At 36.9% G+C, this 26,662-nt stretch overlaps 1 protein-coding gene across 14 annotated transcripts in view; it reads right to left on the bottom strand.

The window, feature by feature from the left end:
- Nucleotides 1-26,662, bottom strand: part of LOC136849206 (serine-rich adhesin for platelets) — a 483,291-nt gene that overhangs the window by 16,656 nt on the left and 439,973 nt on the right. For 3 of the 14 annotated variants that reach the window (XM_067122361.1, XM_067122363.1, XM_067122364.1), the window contains exons 6-7: nucleotides 3,014-4,393; nucleotides 2,185-2,261 (exon numbers count right to left, since the gene is read on the bottom strand). In XM_067122361.1, coding sequence (XP_066978462.1) covers nucleotides 2,233-2,261; nucleotides 3,014-4,393 — 1,409 coding nt within the window. In that variant the 3' untranslated portion in view covers nucleotides 2,185-2,232. Of the gene's footprint in view, nucleotides 1-2,184; nucleotides 2,262-3,000; nucleotides 4,394-12,436; nucleotides 12,523-26,662 lie in introns of all 14 variants that reach the window. The other 11 variants (XR_010856261.1, XR_010856264.1, XR_010856259.1 and 8 more) reach the window with 7 other exon arrangements.

Below are 26,662 nucleotides of genomic sequence, written 5' to 3'. Positions count from 1 at the left end.
GTACTCTAATGTGCACACTTTAGCTTAGGCTAGGCAAGCAATTCATAGCAATACCTCTGTTATGCTTTAGTCTAGTGCATCCCAGCAATGCATACCAGTAATTCTTCTACTTATGGTTTACCATCTCACAGACCAGTTCTTTTGTTGATACTTCAGCTATTTTACCTATTTAGACTATTACAGAACAACAATTTCCATTCAGTTTTTAACATTATCTCTTCTAGTTTCATTTTTAGTCTAGGACATCTAATATTCCAATTACTCTTGCCTAGCACCTCCACACAAATTATACCTCTGCTAGTTTTTCTTCAGCTTGAAGCTTTCAACATTATTCATACCAATACCTCAATCACCTGCACTTTCCCTAAAGCATCCTAATCTTTTTATAGTTCCTCGTTGGACGAGTTGGTAGCGTTCTTGGCTAGCACTCTGCTAGGCCCGAGTTCGAGTCTCCGGCCGGTCAATGAAGAATTAGAGGAATTTATTTCTGGTGATAGAAATTCATTTCTCGCTATAATGTGGTTCGGATTCCACAATAAGCTGTAGGTCCCGTTGCTAGGCAACCAACTGGTTCTTAGCCACGTAAAATAAGTCTAATCCTTCTGGCCAGCCCTAGGAGAGCTGTTAATCAGCTCAGTGGTCTGATTAAACTAAGATATACTTAACTTACTACTAAAACTACTAAATACACTACAGCCTAACACACTTCAACAATTTTAGCCTAACAAGTTCACATTACATCTACTCTTGCACTAATCACACTGCTACAAGGCTGTACTATACTACAGGATATACCAGTGCATATTCTGTTTCCGCTACCAAACAGCTCATAATTTACTTCAACTTTTAACCCTCCAATTTTATAACTTTTATTTCACATGTGTCATTGAGAGCCACCTGTTCTCTTTAGCATACCTAATATAATCCTATTACTTTTTGTAGTCTTTTTCAAAACTTGACAAGAGCTTGGACAACTTTCACGGAAGAGAATAGCTGATCATCTCCTCTGTTGTAAATGTTTTATCTACATTAATCGCGCAATATTTGTCATCAGTCATTACTTTTCAGTACAAATATCCTATTCACATACATAATTTTACTTGATTTGCTGCTATTCAGTTGGTTAAGTTGGCAGTTTCGGTGCATTCCTGAAATTTAACTAGTTCATACAAGTAAAATTACTAATTTCACTGAAATCTAATGCCACTAGTAGCGCATGCCAATAGCTTCAATATTTTATTTGTACTTTGCTGCCTTATGGCTGTTACTTCTTTCCGTTAACGACACTTACTTACGCCAGTATTTTCTTTTGTTATACAAGCTTATCAAAATTTTCAAGTTAGTTCATGTGTTTTTAATTGTTCCTCTTCACCACTTCATCCTCTCATAGTTTAGCAATCAATTAATCACATTTCTGTTACAAAATGATCGTTTGAACTGATTCCTTCACAGTTCACCACTTTATCAAAGTCAATCCTATAACACTAACTCTCAGGCAGTACAGCTTCTCATAACACCACTTTCAAGGTCCAATTCTATTTATATCACAATATTCAAAATAATTCTGTTCCATTCAAAATAAATCACAGCATCTGTTTCACTTCTAAATAATTAAGAGTATCTTTTGATCTATTTTATATCATTATTTTTCTCTAAGTCCAACTACATGCACTAAGAAGTTTAATGCCGTAATTTAGCTCAGCCTCGTGTACCAAGCCTTTATAATTACCCTATTCAAATACTTACAATTCACTCTAATAATCCAAACAACACATGCCTGCAAAGCTACTTTGTGAGAACTTACAGGTCCACAATCTATTTCACCTGTTCCCAGATCCTTATCCTACAATTATTAAAGCCAAGATTTTACAAAATATTTCTCTCCACTACTTCAACAATCAGGATTAACCTGATCTTAATCCTTCTAACTGGAAGCCTAGTGTGATCTACTCACTTGCAAATTCAACTAGTGTATATTGCTGCAGCTTGCAATTATGCATGAAAATCGTAACAACACAAGAAGACTCGTTTTGGGTCTATCAGCTATGCAAAGATATCAAGACCAGCCTCTCGCCCACAAATACAATTTTGTTATCTGTCTTCAACAACTAATTTCTACAGGTTAAGTAAACTAATTGGTTTACGCAAATACAACTGTTAATAGCAACAATATTTTTCTTTTACCTAAGAAATCATGTTGGTTGCATCGTGAGGGTTATAAGATGTTTTGACTTAAATACTTCCTCTAGAGTCACATCTTCCTAGAAAATGAAATTGATGAGGGTCAAAATTCGGGATTGTTTTGGAGAGGAGAAAGAGAGAGATCCTTCATACACAAGAGAAGGGTCCTATGGATTCTAATTATATACGCTCTGGCACTTAAAGTGATATATATATATGAGTCTAAGACTTACTCATTTCAGTGTACTGAATGCCACGGCACTTGAGAAATTAACTGTGAATAGAAAATTGTTAATGTATGTAGTATGTACATATCACTGTCTATGTGTGGTACAAATATGGCAAGATTATCTTACATATTCTCTATCTTTTGCAATGGAAGAACCTTGAATGTTTTAATATCTAGTAAGAATTTAGTGATTTACAATTAACTACAATTTATCTAGGTGCCCTGAGAATTGACCTTATCTTTAGCACTGGGAAGTTTATCTTTAACTGCTGACCTTTCAGTCCAATCAAAGATCCCGATTTTACCTACTTCATAAATGAATCCTACCGGTGAACCTAAGCTATAATCTTATGTAGGGGATTGGGGTCGGGGAGGTGGGGAATCTCTTTTTTTATTATTATCATTATTTCTGGATGGGGTGAAAGGTTACACAAAGGTTGCTTGAGAATGACACCACTCTAGCATCACTTTCCACTTCCTGTGATGATAAAATGGGTCATATCTCTATTGGTATTCTGGAGGAAGGTCAGGTCACAGGGATCAGGGTTCAGACACAATAAGCGGAAGCAAACTATCACCATGAAACTTACTCAGCACTCTCACCTTCATCCCTCCCAAGGAAGAAGGACGCGGAAGAACCTTCAGATGGAGGGCGATGATCAAGATGATGGTAATGGCGCTCTTGCTGAAGGGACCCTCCAACAATACCTCCTCCTCCTCCTCCACCTCCCCCTCCTCCTCCTACAGTGTGGTGGCGATGCTGAGGCTGAGGCAATGGGGGTTGTTGAAGGTAGCTACTATCACCACTGCTAGAACTATAACTGAAAGATTTTCTGTATCCTTCATTCTTGAAATCTGTCGGAAGGTCGTGGTTTCGGAAGTTACCATAATGGAGCACATTGACAGAGGAAGCATCATGCCCTGCAGTACGCCCTTGAGATTGCTCAATGCTGTAGTGAGACGATCGATAAGCAGCTTCTCCTCTTTCCTCTTGCCCACTGCTAAAGCCTGGATGGCTGAAGGGCCTTGCTATTGAGTGATGACTACTACTAACAGGACTCGGAGACCTAGAGGCAGAGGGAAGGGCCAAGAGAGAATCTAAGACGTCTTCTAAGGTTGTACTATCAGTTAACTGGTCATGTGAAGAATGATCAAGAGTGTCTTCTCCCATATATTGATTTGTAAATGTTCCCTCAACATTGTCTTTCCCCATAAAATCATTATCATTACTGATGTTTTCACTTTTATCATATTTTGACTGAGTTTGTCCTTCACCATACTGAATAGGCATATAAACATCTCTCTGCTCAGTCTGAGAGTTTCTAATGGGCACATCACTAGGCCTTTGAACCCCAGTGTCCTGTGATTGGGGCTCATAGGCAAAGGCATTGCTTGGACTATTTTGATAAATGTCTAGATTAGTGGCATTTTGATAAAGCATGGGTGCTGTTGTTTCAATTTCACTACTAGATTGAGAAATAGGATTCACTACATGAGATGCCGCAGAAACAGGCATAGGAGAAGGCGCTGGCTCATCTTCAAACACTGCAGGAGGTCGAACAGTTGCATATTCGTCTACTTCACCACTCCCTGGAGAAGCTTGCATATCATCTCGACTGCTCCCTGGTCTGCTGCTGCTGCTTCTGCTGCTGCTCCCCACACTCCCTCTGCTGCTGCAGCCACCACTGCTCCTGCTGCTAAGGACACTGTTTCTGCTGTTAAGGCTGTCAATGTTACGACTGCTAAGTCCACTGTTGACTGTATCGGCTGTGCTTTGGCGGCTCCCCACTGTACTCCTATCAACGGTGCTTTGAGCACTGTCTGATAAGCTGTGCCTGCTGCCAGCTCTGCTGCTATCTCCTAAGCTGCTGTCGACAATAACCGCTGTGCTGTCATTGGTACTAGCAGCAGTGCTGTCCCTGCTGCTCTCACCCCTGATGCTACTGCATGCACTGCTGAGGCTGTTGACTAGGCTTACCAACTCTGAAAGAGGCAAAGAACATTAAAAACTGGCATTAAGAGTTCAGAATTGTAACTGCATTCCATGTTAATAGGTGAGATACCATGCTATTGAAATAAGTGGGCTATTTTCTCGACCTCAGTGTTAGACACATGCACTGAAGCAAATATTACACACTACAGTCAAAACCCACATCATCTGAAGAAGATTACCTTTACCTTCTCAGAGAAATCATACAAAAACAATAGAATTAAAAAATTATTTTTAGGTTGTTAAATATAAAAAGGAGCACAAAATTAGGTTTTGTTCAAAATATAAGGAAACAGTCATGGGGAAATCTGACAAAACGCCAAGAATACTAAGTTGAACAATAATACCACAAAGACAAGGAAAGAGAAAAATTAACACACAGAGGAGCAACACTTTAGGTTATACTGAAATGAGAGATCCAGAGGGGTGAGGAGGAGGAGGAGGAGGAGGAGGAGGAGGAGGAGGAGGAGGAGGAGATGAAGAAAGTCTGATGGCGATGACAAAGATGGATGTCTCCAGATCACATCACACCTGAAGATAATTAGAAATTACCCAGATAAATCCGCAGCTGGTTAATTCTGTCGGTTGGTAAAGCTGCAAAGGAGCATTCCTAGAGAAGTGCAAGTAGTTGGGTTTACGATGCACACACTATTCTCTAACTACTTAAAAACAGGTTAATAAAAAAAAACACGGGAGTAGCATTTCCTTGCCATTTTTCTACTTACTGCAGTTCCTTGATCAAGTGAATACTCTTTTGCTACCTGATGCAAGTAGGAATGTATGAGCGTTCTTTCTTTTCATAACTGAATAAAAAGAGCTGGGCACAATAGCTAATAGATTCTTACTGGTCTCAGAATATTTTCATCTTCTTACAAAGACTGTTAGCATTGAATTACTTGCTCTTAAACCCTGACAAGGTTTGGAGTTGGACTTACAAAATGCAGCCAATATAGCACACAATAGTAGCTAATTGAAACTCAAGTGTTTTTTTAAGCTTATGGTGAATTATGTTAAATTTTCATGCCATGCGCTTCTCTATGGTCTTACACCACTGAAATATGAAGGAAATAATGATATTTCTAATTAGTTTCATGAATTTTAAATGACTGGATGCGTTTTTCAATCAGAATATTTATTTATCCAGATTTAAAAGTAACTAAGCAATGACTAGTATAATTTTATATTAGTGAAGTGAATCACAAAGAAACAAGCTTATTTACAAAAGAGTATTAATAATCATATTTTCGTTTGGGAAATATGCACAAGTCAAATTTGCCATTAGTCACTGGAGAGAGAGAAAACCTCCATCATGCTGACAAATTATTATTATTTTTTTTTATTTCAAACCACAATTCTGCTGTACACTCTTGTAGAATAAAAGGCCACCCAACCTTTCTTATCTGAAGGGAAATTCACTAGGGAACAAACTGTATCGTTTGTAAATGTGTGTGGGCGTGTAAAAAGTCTGCAAGACACACTGTGTCAGTAGTACGACCTATATGAAAATCATGTCCTTTGGATCATGTAAATATACATTTAAGAAGTGAGAATCTTTTGAAGCTCGACTCAAATGATATACAGGAGTCGTATTTCTTTGTTAGGAAAGAAGTTATGCGTAAGAATAAGACTTTTGGACAATGGTTTTAGGAGACGAATATGCAGACACACACATATACCATAGTGTATAAGATAAAGAACATTATACCCCATCAATACTCTGTCAAACAAGACTGCATTTGTAACTATATGCTCGAGTGTAGTATGGTCACTTGATAACTACAAGATCTCGCAATTGTTGGAACATGATGAGAGCACAGGAATAATAATAATAATAATAATAATAATAATAATAATAATAATAATAATAATAATAATAATAATAATAATAATAATAATAAAATGTTTATCCATATATCTATTAATGTTTTCCTGATTTGAATTTCTACCACTATTACCACCCCAGCTGGGACAATCTAAAGGTAAACCAGACCAGATATGGCCTCTGTCACAATTGGCCCTGTAAGTACACTTAAAGAGGATACTTTGGCTTGAACTTCTGCAAGATACTCAACATACTTAGGGTCCAAACGACAGTCTACCAGTATTCAAACCCATGGCCAGCCTCTCTCAGTACTGACTTCTCTATGGTAAACAGAGTGAAGACACCTTTGGTCTGTACTTCAGGATGGTACTAAATGTTCCTGGGGTTTGAACGATAGTTTGCTGGTACTCAAACCTAGAGCCAGTCTCTTTTAGTACTGGCTCTTGTGAAGTACACAGGCCGAAGACAACTTGGCCTAAGCTACTGGTTGGTACTCAAGACCAGGACCAGCCTTTCCCACCACTGGCCTCTGTAAAGTACACATACGAAATCATTTACACCAACGAGTCGAGTCATGTCATTAGAGTCATCTGATGATTCATTTTAATATTACTGTTCACACCATTAACCAACTTGAATTGGTCAATATCCAGCCTGATTTTGAGAATTATGGAAGCTATTCTCTCTGAATTAGACATATTGTTTAGGATTTGGTGCCATAAACTTTGAGGTAAAACTTAAATCTGAAAGCATGAATTCAACAACAAAAGGCCCATCTTGTGGGAACTTCAGCGATTTATTCCCAGGCTTAGTGGACCATCCACAAAAGTTCTCCAGATTAAGATGACCGCTGAGCACAATGATCCCAGTTGCCTTGTTCACTGGGATCATGTATAACACAATACTCTCCCAATAAATGTGTTAAGACGTCCACTTGCATGATGCACTAACCACAGCAACTTATTTAATGAAGAAAATGGAACCAGCCCTATGTAACTCTGCAAAACTCGACTCGATGTGACTTGAAATGACGCGACTCCTCTGGTGTGAATGGTTTCTGCAAGGATATATAAACGTTAATTTAAAATGAAGTGGCAATTCTATAAACCGTGAATCATCTTGATATGTCCTTGAATCGACTCGTTTGGGGCCATCCCCAACTCGCTTCCCATAATAGCAGGAAAGAAAGTATTCAACAGCTTAGATAACAGCAACAAATTCTTGATGAGTTCAGAGAGTCAGGTCTACTGAATCTGGTCCAAAGGTCAAACCGGGGCATCACGTCTCAAGGACTGGGAGAGAAGGATTGCTGAAAATCCTCAGATTGAAACAAGGCTACAGATTACCAACTTATTATTCTTATCATTAGCTGTAGTAGTAGCGGTAGTAATGATAAAAGTCAAGGAACATTCCCGTTCGAGTTGATGACATTAGGAAGAGATCCATTTGGAGATATCTGTGTACTTGTGTTTCTTTGGTAATATACACATTTTTACAGATAAAGCTATTTACAAAGCATTGCACCTGGCTTACTTCGCTCCTGACAATCACCTTCTGAAGATCCTTTTGATATGATTTTCAAGCCTTTTTTTTTTTTTTTTTGCTTTGTTGTTAAACAAAGTAAGCACAGGGTATTGCTCCAAGAGCAGCCCGTAAATTTTCAATACCTAGCTTCTGATTTCGTTCGCAGCCAGTTGTTTGCCTCCACATGGTCCTGGCTAATCCTTTGCTTTGTTTCAATCTAGGCATTTTCAGTAAAGGTGTTTTAATGACGGTGAGAGAGAGAGATTACTGAAAATCCCCAGACTGCAGAAAGGCAATGGAATAGTGAAGACCACGTGGAAGTATACAACGGATCGTGGACGAGATTACGAGGTTAAAGTAAGACCAGATCACCAAACTGAAAATCTCATCACAAGGATCCTCTAAAGACGATAGCAAGAGCCATTATTAGTTAAGACAACTGTTTCGTAATAGGCTTATCTGTAAAAATTTGTATGTAACATAAAAATAGGTCAGTAAATTTCTCCCTAGTGGATCTCTTTCTCCTGTTATTAATATTATGGGCAAATGGTTTGTTACTTTATTATTACTAAGTTGTATACGGGACCTTCGTACGTGGATTAATAGAAAATTGCCAAGTGCACAGCAACTCACGAATTGCACTATCAGCAAGCGAATAACACCTGATATTTCTAGGTGTTCAGTAATACTATCTTAAAAAAAAAATAGAAATAAAAACAATATAAATGTCATTTAGACCAGAGTTTGGAACGGTCCGTGTAAAATGCAGTGGGTCAAAAGAGCAAAAGTCGAACCCTTCAAAATCTGTATTGATTTTCATCCCTGTCGCGCCAGATGCTGTAAGTTCTGCTTCTTTAAGTCCAATGGTTGATCTGTCCCAAAATTTCTGTAGGGTTTACAAAGGCTTTGTGTAGTTTTCCTTAAGTTTCTGTAGGGTCTACAAAAGCCTATGTTTAGTATACCTTAAATTTCTGTAGGGTCTACAAGGCCTATGTGTAGTTTACCTTAAATTTCTATAGGGTCTACAAAATGTGTAGCTTAAATAGGGTTTACAAAGGTCTATGTACCTTAAATTTCTGTAGGGTCTACAAAGGTCTATGTGTAGTTTACCTTAAATTTCTGTAGGGTTTACAAAGGTCTATGTGTAGTTTACCTTAAATTTCTGTAGGGTCTACAAAGGTCTATGTGTAGTTTACCTTAAATTTCTGTAGGGTTTACAAAGGTCTATGTGTAGTTTACCTTAAATTTCTGTAGGGTCTACAAAGGTCTATGTGGTTTACCTTAAACTTCTGTAGGGTTTACAAAGGTCTATGTGTAGTTTACTTAAAAGGGTCTACAAAGGTCTATGTGTAGTTTACCTTAAACTTCTGTAGGGTTTACAAAGGTCTATGTGTAGTTTACCTTAAAAGGGTTTACAAAGGTCTATGTGTAGTTTACAAAGGGTCTAAGGTCTGTGTAGTTTACCTTAAACTTCTGTAGGGTTTACAAAGGTCTATGTGTAGTTTACCTTAAATTTCTGTAGGGTCTACAAAGGTCTATGTGTAGTTTACCTTAAATTTCTGTAGGGTTTACAAAGGTCTATGTGTAGTTTACCTTAAATTTCTGTAGGGTTTACAAAGGTCTATGTGTAGTTTACCTTAAATTTCTGTAGGGTTTACAAAGGCCTATGTGTAGTTTACCTTAAATTTCTGTAGGGTCTACAAAGGTCTATGTGTAATTTACCTTAAATTTCTGTAGGGTTTACAAAGGTCTATGTGTAGTTTACCTTAAATTTCTGTAGGGTCTACAAAGGTCTATGTAGTTTACCTTAAATTTCTGTAGGGTTTAAAGGTCTATGTGTAGTTTACCTTAAATTTCTAGGGTTTACAAAGGTCTATGTGTAGTTTTTAAATTTCTGTAGGGTTTACAAAGGTCTATGTGTAGTTTACCTTAAATTTCTGTAGGGTTTACAAAGGTTTAGGGTTTACAAAGGTCTATGTGTAGTTTACCTTAAATTTCTGTAGGGTCTACAAAGGTCTAGTTTACCTTAAATTTCTGTAGGGTCTACAAAGGTCTATGTAGTTTACCTTAAACTTCTGTAGGGTTTACAAAGGTCTATGTAGTTTACCTTAAATTTCTGTAAGGTTTACAAAGGTCTATGTGTAGTTTACCTTAAATTTCTGTAGGGTCTACAAAGACATATGTTTAGTTTACCTTAAAGTCCTATAGGTCTACAAAGGTCTATGTGTAGTTCACCTTAAATTTCTGTAGGGTCTACATAGGCCGCTGTTTTTGTTGTTTGCCTTTACTTTCCTCTTTCTGTCTCTCTCGAGATTTGGAAGTAATGTAGGATCAGTGTATTATTAAATGTTTGTTTACATTCCCCTTTATTTATGGTGCTCAAAAAACTCAAAATACCATGACCACTTGACCACGAGGACTTATTCTATATTAGTTTTCTGTAAAAGAAAACTATAAATGTTTGCCTTTATTTATGTGTGTCCGTCTGACTTATTCTTTTTTCTGTCCGCAGTTTTTCTGTCCGCCCTCAGATCTTACAAAGTACTGAGGCTAGAGGGCTGCAAATTGGTATATTGATCACCCACCCTCCAATCATCAAACATACCAAATTGCAGCCCTCTAGCCTCTTTTTATTTTATTTAATGTTCAAGTTAGCCATAATCGTGCTTCTGGCAACAATATAGGATATGCCACCACCGGGCTGTGGTTACAGTTTCATGGGCCGTGGCTCATACAGCATTATACCGAGACCACGGTGGCCTTGATTATACGCTGTAGCGGCTGTACAGAAAACATGATTGCGCCGAAGAAACTTCGGCGCATTTTTTCCTTGTTACGTTAAAGAACACTCAAAGAAAATAGCTTGAAAATACATACTCTTCATTAAATCTCACCAAAGGAGTGTTGCCATTCGTAAAGTGAAGTAAGCGTTTCACTGACTGGTTTTGTAAAATCTTCGGAGGGCAAAAGCAGAAATGTTTAAAAATAATTTACCATTTTTTCATAATGTTTAGAAGTAGATCGCAATCGTTAAGTAATTATTTCATGATTGTCAGTGAGGCTATGTGATCCGGACTCAATCAATAGCCAATCAGCGCTCTTAGCAGCTGTACCAGCTGCAACATTTTTGAAAAGCTTTCGTCAATCATTCTCTGCTGTCATTTGTCTACTTTCTATAGCAGGTGTCTTGTACAGCTCAGGAAGCAGAAGTGATGAAAAAATGTTAATTGTTGTGAAGGCAGGGTAATGAAATCCTCATATCAGTCCGTCTGACTGGCAACTAAATTGGTATGTCTTGGTAAAGCATGGAAAAAAGATAAAAATGACAGTGTGGAACGACAGAGAGAGAGAGAGAGAGAGAGAGAGAGAGAGAGAGAGAGAGAGAGAGAGAGAGAGAGAGAGAGAGAGCAGAATATTCTTCAGTTTAGTCACTGGAAAACGATACTCACTTAAGAGGACAAAGATTTCCTCGATGCGAGTATCTTCGTAGCAACTTCGTGGTCTGGTAATCACCAACAATAGTGCCATGGTCAGTAGGCGTCCCAGCATCCCCCCGCGCCTCCCCCCCCCTCCCCGGGCGAAACAAAGCGACTGAGAATGCCCATCTATCCCAGCGTGCCTCTGTTTACTTTAGCAGTGAATTATGTACTTAGTAGTCAGTTTATCGTGATGGCAAAAACTAGGGTTTAGAATGCTTGGGGATAGCAAACTTGTCCCAAGTATATAACAAATTTTGCTACCCTGTAGATCATTCTGAATTCGTCACTGAATTCAAACCTCTTTGTTGAAGTCGAGACAAGTCTTAAAAAGAACGCATCTTCGATTTCAGCTCACACAAATACTCAACATCTTCAACCACGTCGATATGAAGATTGGAAGAAAATTTATATATAGTAATTTATGGATACCTACTTTTTATATATACTGTCTATAACATGTAATAATATATACATATATATATTATATATAAATACACATTATAAATATATATATATATATATATATATATATATATATATATATATATATACTTATATATGTATATATATGCATAATATAATGTATGGATATGCATATATATACATATACATACAAATATAAATTCATTATATATAAACATATATAAATATATATATACATATATATATCTATATATACATATATACACACATATATATGTATGTATATATATATGTTCATATATATTTAATGTCTGTGTGCACGAGTCAGTTTTCATGTATAGTTCTCATTCATTCTGTTAGATGATTCGTAGAGATTCCAGAAAAAAAAAAATTAGGCGGAAATGTAGGGTATAATGTCCTGACCAGTCCTAGTAACTCCTAACATTCTGTGAATGACAGTGAAATTAAGGTTTCCAAAACAATGAGAAAACTCATACTAGTGTAGAAGAAGAGTAGGTGGGAAATGTCAAGGGAACAAGGTTGCATCAAAATCAGAACAAGAAAGAAGACGAAATTCATTGTTTCGTGGGACATAACGGAAGATCGGACGAGGCAATAACTATGTCAAAGACGAGGACAGAAACAGGGGACGGAATTTCTGTTTGCCGTTGGTGTGTGAAGAAGGGAAGACACAAGAAGAACAACAACAGTCCGTAGGGTTTGTGGAAGATCTGCAGGAGGACATGTAAATATATTATGTAAGGTTGGATGGCCTTTCCTTGACTTACCACATCCAATCGAGACGATAAATGCTTTTTACTCTCTGCGCTTGCCCCCTACATCTTCACACTCTGATATTTTTTCTTAGTGCGTGCTAGAAAAACAAAGGAAAACTGTAATTAAAAACGACCACTCGGGGACAAGAACATAAACAAAAACAAAAAAACAAAAAAAAAAGAAGTGGTCAAATCAGCCAGCACTGACTGGCAGAGTCGAACAGGGCCTCGTCTAAGTCAACAAATTCAGTGATGAACATCAACAAAATGTGAGTGAATAAAACGATGTACGATAAATATTGACTTGCATGCAATCAACACAACGAATAATCCATTTCATGAAAGACTCCTTTGCTCTTAGACTGTAAATCCTGTGTATTGTCATGCCAGGCTATATAATAGTGTCTCATGCATTAAAACTTATTCTGGTTTAATTTCAGACTGAAGATAAACACTCAATTCCATCATTAATTAGATTAGAACATCACATGTTACTCAAATTGTTTCATTTAAGATTTTAAAAAAAATTTTTGGATAGAGGAATCCTGAAAAGAAGATGCATATACTTCTTAACTTAAAATTTTCCTGCGTCTTCTAACTTATTAAGTAAACATTAATTTTTTCCACTTTGGAAGAAGTAACTATCATTAAATTATTTGTGAATGCATTTCTCGTACTTAGAATTAAAGAGTGAAAAATTTATAAAACCTTTTATCGCAAGGAGCTTATCACCAAATATAATACTAAACAAGGAGCAATCAGATAAAGGGGGCATCAGAATAAATTTCTCACCATCTGAAAAATAAATCAAAACACCAATTAGATAATGACACATTCCGCAGAAATGAAAGGAAAAATATTTACCTGTTTGGTGAAGCAATACAATAACTCAGAATGTTACCCTTCATCTGTTATGCTGTTTAGGAGACCAAGAGTTTGGTGCTCAGATTTTCCTTACCTGATCTCTGCGATTTGGACTGTAGAACATCTGGGTACCTTTAGGTACCCCTGGCTCCTTAAAAGGTGTAATTCAAGCAGGGATTTAAGGTCATCTTTTGGGGTGTACTTTGATTAACTACTATGAATAATGGTGTTACTTAGAGCCATCCATAAATTATATAAATTCTTGGAACAATTTTGACATTTGAATGCTACAGGACATACTTAGCGACATGCATTTTGGGTTAACTTCTTCAAAAGAAGTCTGACTCATGCAATATTCTAAAATCTTGGGGTTCCGATAATGTTCAGTTTTTCACTAAATATTCAGCAGTCCCAAGCATGAGTTAGGAGGAAATGCTGCCCTCAGAATGTGAGATAAAACGAGGTCATTAGTACTTACTGTACATACAGCAAAGTCAAATCACAGGTAATGAATAAAGTTCATTGCTACTTTTCATCACTCACGCTGCATTGTTTACCAAACAAACATTCACCTGCAACCTCTTATTTCCCTAAATTAAATCAGTCGGGAAATCCAATAAACAGCAATGCGAAAGTAGCTCCCCAAACTGCACTGACATATTTAGCGTTAAACGAGTCACTCTCCGTTCATAAACCCCCAGGCAAGCTTCTCACTTGTATCATTTCCACTGCATGACTTCTCAGTATCCGCGAAATCTACTGAGAGGCCTTTTCCTCCACCTCCAGATCTCAGATGAACAGCTCCTCATAGCATATTTTTCCCCCTCCCGGCTACATTGTCCCCGAGATGCAACCGAGTACCGGGATTTTTCCCTGAAAAAAGCGGGACGCCCTATCTTAAAAACTAACCATGGCATTTTCTTGAAAATAATCTCATTATGTTTCCCACACCCAAGTTGCCACTACAATTCTGATTCAACCTAAACTAACGCAACCTAACACTAGGGGCATGGCAAAAAAGGCGGGGCTGGTGCAATACTAGCATACATCTCAGGAATTTGCCTCCCCCGGCTCCTTTCCTACCAAATAACCACACTATTCTCTCAAGGGAATCCATCTGTCATACGCTGTACAGTTTTCAAGGAATACTAACCGTTGTTATGACATTAAGTTGCTATAAACTGTTGTCTTTAATTTTTTACATACATGAAAGAATACAACACGACGACTCACGTACGAACTTTCAAGTAATTTAAATGTGCACGAGCACGTGTGTTTGTAAGTATATTATAGGATTTTTTTTTTTTTGCTGATAGGTAAGATGGGTGAAAGAGGAATGAGGGTAGTTAGCTAGCTAACCATGGTAAGGAATAGTTTAGAAAGTTAAGTCTTAGCAAAGAGTAATGTAAAGTGTGGTTTGGCCACAATTTTATTTAGATAAAGTTACACCTTTTCTTACTATGGCCTTAATATTAACATATTACAAAAATGACTTTGCACTATATTGCCACAATGAATTGTACAGATTATATATTTTACATTTTATTTTTTAAAAGTATAATTCTATTCAGATAAAGTTGCAATTTTTCTTGCACAACAGTAAGTCTCCCTCATTCCTCTCTCTCTCTCTCTCTCTCTCTCTCTCTCTCTCCGTCCAAATAAACTAGCCGTGATGAGTGTCAGGTGTGCTTAAGTGTGGATGATAAACGACGACATTTTCTTCCCGAGTCAACATCAAGAAATTTTATCTCTTGATTTTGCAACAGTATTTCGTATTCATTGGTGAGCTACATTATTATTATTATTATTGTTATTAATACTCGAAATTCGCCTGTTATCCATCTGGAACAGGCCAAAAAATCCTTCAATGCAGAAAGGACAATTCCACATAAGAGAACTTACCAGTTCGTAGAGAGAGAAAATTTGAGTCAAAAGCAGTACACTGATTGACTGAATATAGAATTTAGGCCAGAGGCCAAGCACTGGGACCTATGAGGTCATTGAGCGCTGAAACGTAAATTGACAGTAAAAAGGTCTGAATGGTGTAACAGGAGGAAAGCCTCGCAGTTGCACCATGAACCTATTGTTAGGAGAGGGTGGAAAGTAGGATGAAAGAAAGAGAATATGAAAGGAGGTGCAGCAAAAGAAACGAAAGGGGTCGCAGCTAGGGGACATGGAGTCCATGACAACTTTCTGACGTCATCGTCGTTTGATGACGTCATAATCAGTCCTCTGATGACATCACGCTCAGTCCAGTCTTATCAAAACATTACCGGGGGTTATGGGAACTGAAATATGGCGCCACGACGCTTTCCTTAATATTTCATGAAGGCAGCGTTCTCACTCTCCACCTGAGAGTCTTAGTCTTCTGTTTGTTTGTGCATTTGGTTTCCTGAGCACAAATAGGTAGAGTTCCATGGGGACCTTGGCGTATGTTAGGTATATTCTCATATGTGTATGTTTCAGGTAAAGGAAATAGGATGCATAGTTATATATATATATATATATATATATATATATATATATATATATATATATATATATATATATATATATATATATATATATATATATATATATATATATATATATATATATATATATATATATATATATATATATATATATATATATATATATATATATATATATATATATATACAATATATATATATATATATATATATATAATATATATATATACATACATATGTACATATATACATACATACATACATACATACATACATACATACGTATAATGCCGAGTTTCCCCTTGAAAGTATCAAGATAAACGAACAGCCAGAACCACGTCAGGAAGTTGGCTGCGGATAACTTAGTGGTGCATTTCTCTTTGCCTGGACGTCGAGGGACCTCGTAGGGTCCTCCTCCTCCTCCTCCTCCTCCTCCTCCTCCTCCTCCTCCTCCTCCTTCCTCTGCCTCCACCCTTTTATTTTTTTTACCCTCCACCTGCGACTGAGCGCACGATCATCATCAAGTTTGATCTCGGCAAATGGATCGGTTCATCGTTCAATCGACAGCTGATGGGGTTCACTTGCTATTATTTGTTTCATTACTGTTTTTTTTTTTTTTTTGCTGGTTGGTACGTTTGATAAAAAGGTCAAAATGACTTTTGATCTGCTGCTAGTCTAAAGTACTGTACATTGTTGGTCAAGTGTTTAATTGTATATATACATACAAATATATTTATTTATGTATGCATATAATGTGTGTATATATATGTAAAATATATATATATATAAAATATATATTTATAAATATATATAATTATATATTTATATATATTATATATATTATATATATACATTTATATATATATATATATATATATATATATATATATATATATATATATATATATATATATATATATATATATATATATATATATATATATATATTATGTGTATTGTATATATGCATATATATAATTTACATATATTTTCTGTAAGAATGCGAAACATTACTGGCGAAAGTTAAAAATAGGGATTAACCCAGTGTATATTTGACTCTTGTGTTACCTTAGAATCTTAGATTATGCGGTCGAAAAAATGTCAAAATCCCCCCAAAAAAGGAGCAATTACTGCGTCCAGAGTATTCACCTTCAAAGAGATACATTCTCTGCCTTCCTCTATATTCCCTAAATCCTTCAATCCGCTTCTTATTAAAATCAAGTTTATGATATAATAATAATAATAATAATAATAATAATAATAATAATAATAATAATAATAATAATAATAATAATAATAATATATACTGGAACCTGTGCAAGAAACACCAGCTGGCTTGCAGCATTAAGTGGTACGAACACCAACCTGAGGGAGTGATAGAAAACGGTCAGGCAAAGATCCTCTGGGACTATGGTATCAGAACAGATAGGGTGATACGTGGCAATAGACCAGACGTGACGTTGATTGACAAAATCAAGAAGACAGTATCACTAACTGATGTCGCAATACCATGGGACACCAGAGTAGACGATAAAGAAAGAGAAAAAATTGATGAGTACCAAGACCTGAAAAATGAATCATAAGAAGGATATGGGATGTGCCAGTGGAAATTGTACCCATAATAACGATAGGAAGACTAGGCACGATCCCAAGATCCCTGAAAAGGAATCTTGAAAAACTAGATGCCGAAGTAGCTCCAGGACTCATGCAGAAGTGTGCTACTAGAAACAGCGCACATAATGAGAAAAGTGATGGACTCCTAAGGAGGCAGGATGCAATTGGAACCCCATACTTTAAAAAAAAAACACACACACAGTCGGATAGGATGACTGTGATAGACGAAAAAAAAATAATAATAATCATTATATTGTTATCATTCAGAAGATGAACCCTATTCATATGGAACAAACCCATGGGGACCACTGTCTTGAAATTCAAGCTTCCAAAGAATATGGAGTTCATTAGAAAGAAGTAACAGAAAATAATGAGAGATACTGAAAGAAGCGAGATCACTTATAAAAAAACTAACTAATTTCTAAATAAACATAAAAAAGAGAATTGTATTAGGGTTAAAAAATGACGCCACATCATCCGATCCAACACACGACATGAACGTTATTTCTTCGCAGCAAATGAAAGTGGTATTCGATTCCTTCCATATACATACAGTATACGTTGCCTGAGTAATTTCCCGGCAAGAGAGAGGCATTTTGTAGTGCTTCAATTTACATTGTAATACGAAACTCGCTGCAATTGTTTCTTAACGGGACTTTAAATGCATTTGTAAGAATTCCGCGCTTATTCAAGCTCCCTCTTTTATGTTATTGTTGTTACTATTATTATTACTATTATTTTTAGTAGTAGTAGTAGTTATAGTGGGAGAATATATATACTGGATATGTATATTCATTATATATATATACATATATATATATATATATATATATATATATATATATATATATATATATATATATATATATATATATTATATACATACAATGACTGACGTCATATATATATATATATATACATATATATATATATATATATATATATATATATATATATATATATATATATATATATATATATATATATATATATATATATATATATATATATATATAATATTTGTGTGTGTGTGTGTGTGTGTGTGAGAGAGAGAGAGAGAGAGAGAGAGAGAGAGAGAGAGAGAGAGAGAGAGAGAGAGAGAGAGAGAGAGAGAGAGAGAGAGAGAAGGTTCATACTGGAGTAAACCACAGAAATCGGCCAGGCTTATAGTGAACAGATGATGCAGTTTTAAGCAGCAAAACGTAAGCTACACAAAGCTTGCTTACTTGAACTCTTCACATATCTAAAAAGATCTTCGATAAATCTGAGAAAAATAGAAGTAATGAGAAAACAGTATATAAAAGGGGATGAAATAACATTAAATATCAAAAGTACTGATGAGGCTGAATTTTTTTAATATTCAGGAACAATGATATCCGGTAGAGGTTCTCTTGATTTGGATAGTGAGGGACCACAGGAATTATGGTGCGACAGTAAAACTTTGTAGACTATAGACTATTTTTTGGAATCGAGATTAAAACTTCAAGATGAATATTAGGAGTCAAATGGCAGGACAGAGTTAGAAAGGAAGCCAGATAGTGAAAGTATCAAAATTAACTTGAGAGGTAGAAGACGGGTGTTGGAATTCCACAGAGACCCTTTGAGTCGCACTTAGGTGGTGGTTGTGGTGATGATAGTAATGGTGGTGGTGGTGTGATGATGATGATAATGATCGTGGCCGAGTTGGTGTGATGATAACGATGGCGGCAGAGTTGGTGTGATGATAATGACGGTGGCAGAGTTGGCGTGATGATAGTGATGGTGGCAGAGTTGGTGTGATGATAATGGTGGTGGCAGAGTTGGTGTGATGATAATGATGGTGGCAAAGGTGCTGTAGGTGGTGCTTGTGAATATGATCATGGTAGGAGAGATGATGGGTGAGGTGATGATTGCGATGGTGGTGTTGATAATAATGATGATGCTGGTGGTGGTGATAATGTTGATGATGTTAGTGGTGGTGGTGGTGATAATAATGATGATGTTGGTGATGGCGGTGGTGGTAATGATGATGAAGGTGGTGGTGGTAATAAGGATGATGATGGTGGTGGCGGTGGTGGTGATAATGATGATGATGGTGGTGGTGATGGGTGTAATGTGGTGGTAATAATGATGATAATATTGATGGTGGCAGAGTGGCGGTGGTGTGATGGTGATGATGATGGTGGTGGTGGTGATGATGTTCCGAAGGAATCAAGTTTGTGAGAATAAGGGAGAAAGGAACCACGAATATAAACCCAAAACTAAGCAACAGAAGGAAATAAGTAATTGTAGCTCTTGAAGATGAATGACTTCGGACATAGGTAAAACCTGCGTCAGGCTCGCATATTTAGACGAAATTTCGAATTAATATACAATTTGTATAATTATACCTTTACGAAAACCCGTAAACGATAAGAATTCCCACGAGTTACTGTGCATTATGCTGTATAAGGAAGATTCCGAGAAAAATTGATAGACCCAGACAATTTTTTTTTACCCCTGGACAAAATCTTGATAACCGCGTTCCTGTTATCCAGTCTGGTCATTAAAACGTGTGTGTGTGTGTGTGTGTGTGTGTGTGTGTGTGTGTGTGTCTACAAGAGTCATAGTCTCTCCTTTTGCTGGAGGAATATTCTGAATAAAAACTATTAGAAATGGTCTGAATTCCAAGGGTTCACTTTTATACACCAATTTCTGCATCATACACTGAAGTCTATCAAGGTAGAAAAAAAAGTAGACTTAGGGTTCTGCCTCGTCACCAAACGTTGCTCAAACTTGTCTGCTACCTTTTAGCAAACGACAATGAATGAAAATGATGGCCGAAATCCTAACGAGTAAACTACGTAGCTCTCGGTTGACTTAACGAAGCTTCTAACTCTTGATCAGCTTCTGGTACTAGCGTCTGCTCGTTCTCACAAGTTCGAGATCAGGAACTTCCACTTATTATTCAGCACCAAAGAAAACGGGCCTCTTGTCGCGATACGTAAACCATGTCAATCGGCTGTATTTCCAAGTTATTGATTTGAAGTATATTTGCTAGAAGAGAAAGTGGTGTTTTGAAGCATTCTTTATGCAAGAGAAAGAATCACCTAATGCCGTTTTCTAAGCATGAGAAAGTGCTGTCTTCAATTGCTCTGCTAAGCATGAGGAAACGCATTGTTCTGAACCGATCATCTAGGCAAGAGAAAGCACCATTTTTAAACCAATTTAGAGTCCATCTTCAAGAGCTCTAATTAGGAGAAAAATGTGCTAACTTGTAACGCTCTTCTGAACAAGAATCTTACTGGTCACTTTTTACCAGATACATATGCAATTGTAAATAGCCACAATGTGTTTTCCCATGCGCTCTTCTAAGCCACAAAACCGGTGATACCTTGAAGGGCAAATCTCCTTCCTCCGTTTCGGAGAGCCGTCGTTCTTTTATATGATAGGATACCTGCATTATCATAACTCAGAAAAAAAAAGAATAAATAAACTTCAAGTAAACTCATTCCAATGCCCTGAAGAGCTTTATACCTTGAGGTGGTCATCACTGACTGATGTTCGTTTTCCTGGAAAATGGAAACAGCCGACAGCAACTGTGAAGGAATTATAATTTCAATGTCGGCGAAGCATTCTTGATTAGCATCTTACTGCTCTGATTCCGATATTTTGTATCTTTTTGAGGAAGCGATACCCTTCACATATTCTTTATCTACCTACCTATATATATATATATATATATATATATATATATATATATATATATATATATATATATATATATATATATATATATATATATATATACATATACATACATACATACATACATACATACATACATACATACATACATACATACATATATATATATACATATATACATATATATATATATATATATGTGTGTGTGTGTGTGTGTGTGTGTGTGTATGTGTGTGTATCTTTCTGATTCATGAATCAGTGCCTCTACTTTAGGTTAGGCTCAGCGAATGTTTGGTTAGGATGTATCCTTGTAGTTCACACTGCTTTGTGCCCTTGTCAGGTCAGAGTGTCTAGTAGGCACAGGCCCCAGTCAGGCAGGACATAGGGTAAAAAGGCGGAAGAGTTGAACACGTTTTCTGCCTTCTTAAAATCTGATCCGACTTTTTTCAACAGGGATGCATCCTAACCTGACATGTCTACCCAAAATTCCAGCTTCCTACCAGACTTGGTGAGGGTGGGGTGTGTATAAGGATTGATTTACCTTGTTGGAAGGTTTCGTGAGGTTCCCTCATATTACCAAAGACCGTTGTACAAACCAACACTATAGTTTTTTAAACTCTATATGGCAAATTTGATTAGCTCCTTCACAGACTTACTCTTACCTCATTTTACTGTACTATGAGTTGGTGCAGTCTCATCTGGATCACTATATGCCATTATAAACCTGATTGCTGAATAATCTACAAAAATGTTTTAAGCGTGCCCTTTGTGGAATGTTCAGTCTAACTACTCTCTTTAATCGTTTTATATGGCCAAGTGCGTTCTTTTGCGTTTGGGCCCACAAAATTTAACTTTGGCCTAATGATCATCAGTTAAATGAATGCAACAATTATCGCACAGACAATCATAAGCTGTCCAGCAGCATAATATTAGCCTATCGTAGTTTCTGGGAGTTCGGGTTCTTTCGGCCGTAAGTCATTTAGGCCGCAAGCACGTTATGTGCAAAATGGGCGCCGTGTTTAGTACCAGTCCCTTGGGGATGTACGAATGAAGGTACATTCCATAAACATAACGGTAAATACCATAAACATAACGTGTTAGGTCGTTTTGGACGTTACGGCCTAAATAACTTACGACCGAAACGATTGGACCGGTTACTGCTAATATCCACTCTTTAATAACTACCAAAAGGATGTTTGTCAGAACAACCAACCGCGTCCCCCAAAAGAAACCGACACGCTACTGTTCCATGTCCGTAACATTTTCCTTTTCCAAATTTACTTTCGTCTGTCTCAACAATCACATCATCACAACCACTCAGAAAGGAATTCTCTACAGAAACCGAGTCCCGGTGACCCCAGTTACAAATGGCTCAGTTCGCGGTTGTGAACAAACTAAAACAGCAAATGAACAATGACTAAGGGTTCGCATTACCAACCCCACCCCCCGTGATTTATTCATCTTTCCCCACTCGCTTGAGGCTTTAATTATGAATGAAGAGGTCCTGTATCCTTTGAATAAACTATTTATTCCTTTTATTTCTTTTTGCACACTAAAACACTTTTTTATTGTCTTTTTAAATGGAAAAAAACACTGCACTGTCATTATTGTATTTAAATTATATATATATATATATATATATATTTATATATATATATATGTATATATATATATATATATATATATATATATATTTATATATATATTTATATATATATATATATATATATATATATATATATATATATATATATATATATATATATATATATATATATATATATATATAGTCTTCGAAAGCCATTACTTGGTAAATTGCACTTTGTAAATTAAAGAACCTGGAATCTAGACCATCCCATCTCATTGAAGCCTAACATGAGTAGTAATGATTATGTGTGTGAAAAGATGATGAAAATATTTCTGATTTGAGGAATCACTGATTCTCAAGTGAGAATTTTGTCATTTACTTTCTTTGGTGGCTGGCTGGTTTAGATAACTGTCTTGAATGATTTCTTGAACGGTTTCATGATAGTCGGTTGGATTAATTTGGCTTATGCCAGCACAAGCCTTCGCCCTAAGGCTGCCTTTGAGTGTGGTAAAGTGTGAAAGACATTAGGAGACCTTGTGTGGCCCTCGGGACTCTTCAGACCAACAGAGACGAGCTTCTTAATTTAAGAAGTAAAGGTGAAGGTGGTACTACTAAGTCAGAGCAGCCAGTGGGTCGAGCTAACGTTCGCAGGAGTGATCAGGCTGTATTGAAATTAAAGATAAGTGTTGGCATGACTGCTACTTTTGTCATGTTGTTCGCCTTTTTATTTTTGAGGAACCACCTCTTACATCTCTGACCATAAATCGGGGATATGCGAGACATACTTAAGAAGGAAAGGGGAAATCAATGAGTGGGACTAGATAGCTCGAACAGGGTGGGTCGAAACTGCACTGGGGCGAAACCACCTGCTACCGTTGAGTAACAGCCGGTGCTATCGTCACGTTGGTAGAAGCAACAACTGCAGACGAAATTAAGCCAACTCTCGATACCCATATATATTTATTGATTAAGAAAAAATAAATAAGTATATACATTCTAGCGCCCTTGCTTTTGACAAACTGTCCCAACTTTGACATTACTACAATTTCTTGTTCTAATCAAATGCTTTCATACTTTTACCGTCCTTATATTTTTTACCTGTTTACCTGTCAGGGAAAAAGTGACATTGGCCTAACACAATATACCGTACATCTGAAATCGCTACACCCTCTTGTTAAATCTGAATATTTTGCATTCCTTTTATACCTGTGATTAAAAAACTATTATCGATAGCCACACAGTCAATTCGGCAACTACTATTTGCCTAAAGGAAGACGACAGATCGATGGTAACGAAAATTTAAATATGCTTAGGAAAAGTACAATACAAAACCTCCGAAAATTTTCATTCACATCAATATATACCGGTAAGTTAGTTTTATAATGTAAGAACTGAAGAAGTAAAAGAAAAATAAAAGATTCACAGTATCATAATTCTCCTCTTCATAGCAAGAGAGAGAGAGAGAGAGAGAGAGAGAGAGAGAGAGAGAGAGAGAGAGAGAGAGAGAGAGCAGTTTTGAAAGGTCAAAGTTCAAATGCAACAAGAGAAGGGGAGGGGAGGGTCAGCATTTGCTCTCTCTCTCTCTCTCTCTCTCTCTCTCTCTCTCTCTCTCTCTCTCTCTCTCTCTGTGTGTGTGTGTGTGTGTGTGTGTATGAGATGACTCCAAAAGGGCTGATGAGTAAATCGATGAGATACTGAAAAGTAGAATCTCATTCGATGCCAGATTGTGAATGTGAAATTTGGCTGCAAAAAATCTCTGCTATTCATGGTAAAGTTGTCAATCTAAGCGTCGTCCATTCTTAACTTTTCGTGCGAGTTAGCATATATTGTCTCCAAAATTATGTCAGAGAGAGAGAGAGAGAGAGAGAGATTACGACTGCTACTCATAGTATTACGTCAATCAATCTCCAGATCTTTCACTCCCCCTCGCTCATTCCCACTGGCCTAGCTAGGTACTGCTCTTGGAAAGGGGAGGGGGTGGGTGGAGATGGAGGGATATATATCTGCGGTTTTGCCTGCTTTTGAAATCGAGAACTGCTCTCTGTACATGTCCCATGAATTTCTGATGACGTAACGATTTGCAGAGTTGCCAGGTAGCGCTAGTCAGTTTCAGTCTCTTGAAATTCGAATTGCATTTTCACGTACAAGGGAATTTCGGTTTGCGCAGTGTGACGTAACAGCGATGGGCTGAAAAGGTCAGAAGGTGAAAGCACCACTTAGTCATTACTGCATATCCCCACTGAAGAAAAAAAAAAATAAAAATGACTACAACTAAAATAATTGAATTCATGGAGTGAAATGTAACGTAAAAATTGTGAACAAGAAAGAAAAGAAGTTTAAGAGATTGTTTATTTAATAATAATTTTTACATGTGGCCATTAGCTTCTGTAACAGTTTTTGGGAAATTGCAGTATGGTTTTAGCTTGTTCCTTAATAATAATAATAATAATAATAATAATAATAATAATAATAATAATAATAATAATAATAATAATAATAATAATAATAATAATAATACTTTTTGTACTTTTGTCTTCATATCTCCCCACTTTCACTTAGAGGAAATCAGTAACCTCTCAGTTATAGGGTTCAAGGCTGTCCTTTCCATTTGCTGACAAACTTTGGAATTCTGTCCCAGATCCCGCTTTTTCATCTTATTTCCAGAGGTACGTCTCTCTCTCTCTCTCTCTCTCTCTCTCTCTCTCTCTCTCTCTCTCTCTCTCTCTCTCTCTCTTGGTTTTCTCTGGCTTAGGCTAAAGGTGGACGTTCGTTGCTGTCTCACTGGCTTCTACTCTTCAGTCATCTAAGATTACATTCATTATCATTTTAGGATTATCTTCGAGATAGGGTGATCCTCTCGCTTAAAGAGAGTCTTTCTGATACCCATATCTCTCTCTGTTGATGCTGCAGGATGCCAAAATAGGCCAAAACAGTGTAGTTTGATCTTGGTACCTGTAATTGTTCAGTATGGGGAAACAAAGATGTTTCCTCTCTCTCTCTCTCTCTCTCCACACACACACGCACATTCATTATCTACAGGATAAATAACTTTGCTTCACTGCTCTTAAAATCTTTGTGTGATTCGACAACTGCATTTTTCTCGGACGTTTTTCATCTTGTTTTCCTTGCCTGCCGAGTCAGCTACTTATTGTAATACCCCCTGTCTGTCTGTCTGTCTGTCTGTCTGTCTGTCTGTCTGTCTGTCTGTCTGTCTGTCTGTCTGTCTGTCTGTCTGTCTGTCTGTCTGTCCCTGATGCCGCTATGATAGCGTAACTGCTCAAAAACTGAGGGGCCAGATTTCGATTCTTTTGACCTAAGAGGAGAATTTGTACTTGGTTGTTATAGAATATTTGTGGGTCGCAGTTTGTGTAGAGGGAAAGAAAGGCAGTGTGAAAACACCGACAGGAGTGTCCAGTAATCCCGTCTGAATTTCTTCCATCAAAACGGGAAGACCTCAACACGGTACTTTAATCCCACATTGGTGAAAGAATTCACTATATATTCACTAGATTTTTTCTTGTTTTATCGGGTCTCATCAGCCAACAACATTGTAGTATACCCATGATAATTTATCTCTCTCTCTTCTTATTTTACCTCTACCGAAAGGTAAGCAAACTTGGATTAAACGGTTGCAAAATCTCTCTCTCTCTCTCTCTCTCTCTCTCTCTCTCTCTCTCTCTCTCTCTCTCTCTCTCTCAGCAGGTGTATCACTGTCTTCTCTTATTATTGCCAAAGACATCCTACTAATGTCAATTTCAGTTGTGTCTGGTAATTTGCATTTTACCTACGAGACAAAGAGTGACTATCCTAGTCCCACGGTCTAGTAGTCCATACCTCTATGAATATGAACCCATACTTCATGTGCACTACTTCCAAACTCAATGTAGTTAGCAAATCCTTTTTGTTTTTTGGAAATGGGGCCGAGGGTGGGAAGGAATAGGAAGGGCACAGAAGCACAGAACTCACGTATTTTATTATTTCAAAATACGTTTTAGCAACCGGTCGCTTTTCCTCCTGAATTATAAGTATCAG

Source organism: Macrobrachium rosenbergii, chromosome 20, assembly GCF_040412425.1.
Source record: "Macrobrachium rosenbergii isolate ZJJX-2024 chromosome 20, ASM4041242v1, whole genome shotgun sequence".
Taxonomy (NCBI): Eukaryota; Metazoa; Arthropoda; class Malacostraca; order Decapoda; family Palaemonidae; genus Macrobrachium; species Macrobrachium rosenbergii.
This window is presented reverse-complemented; position numbering and strand designations above follow the sequence as displayed.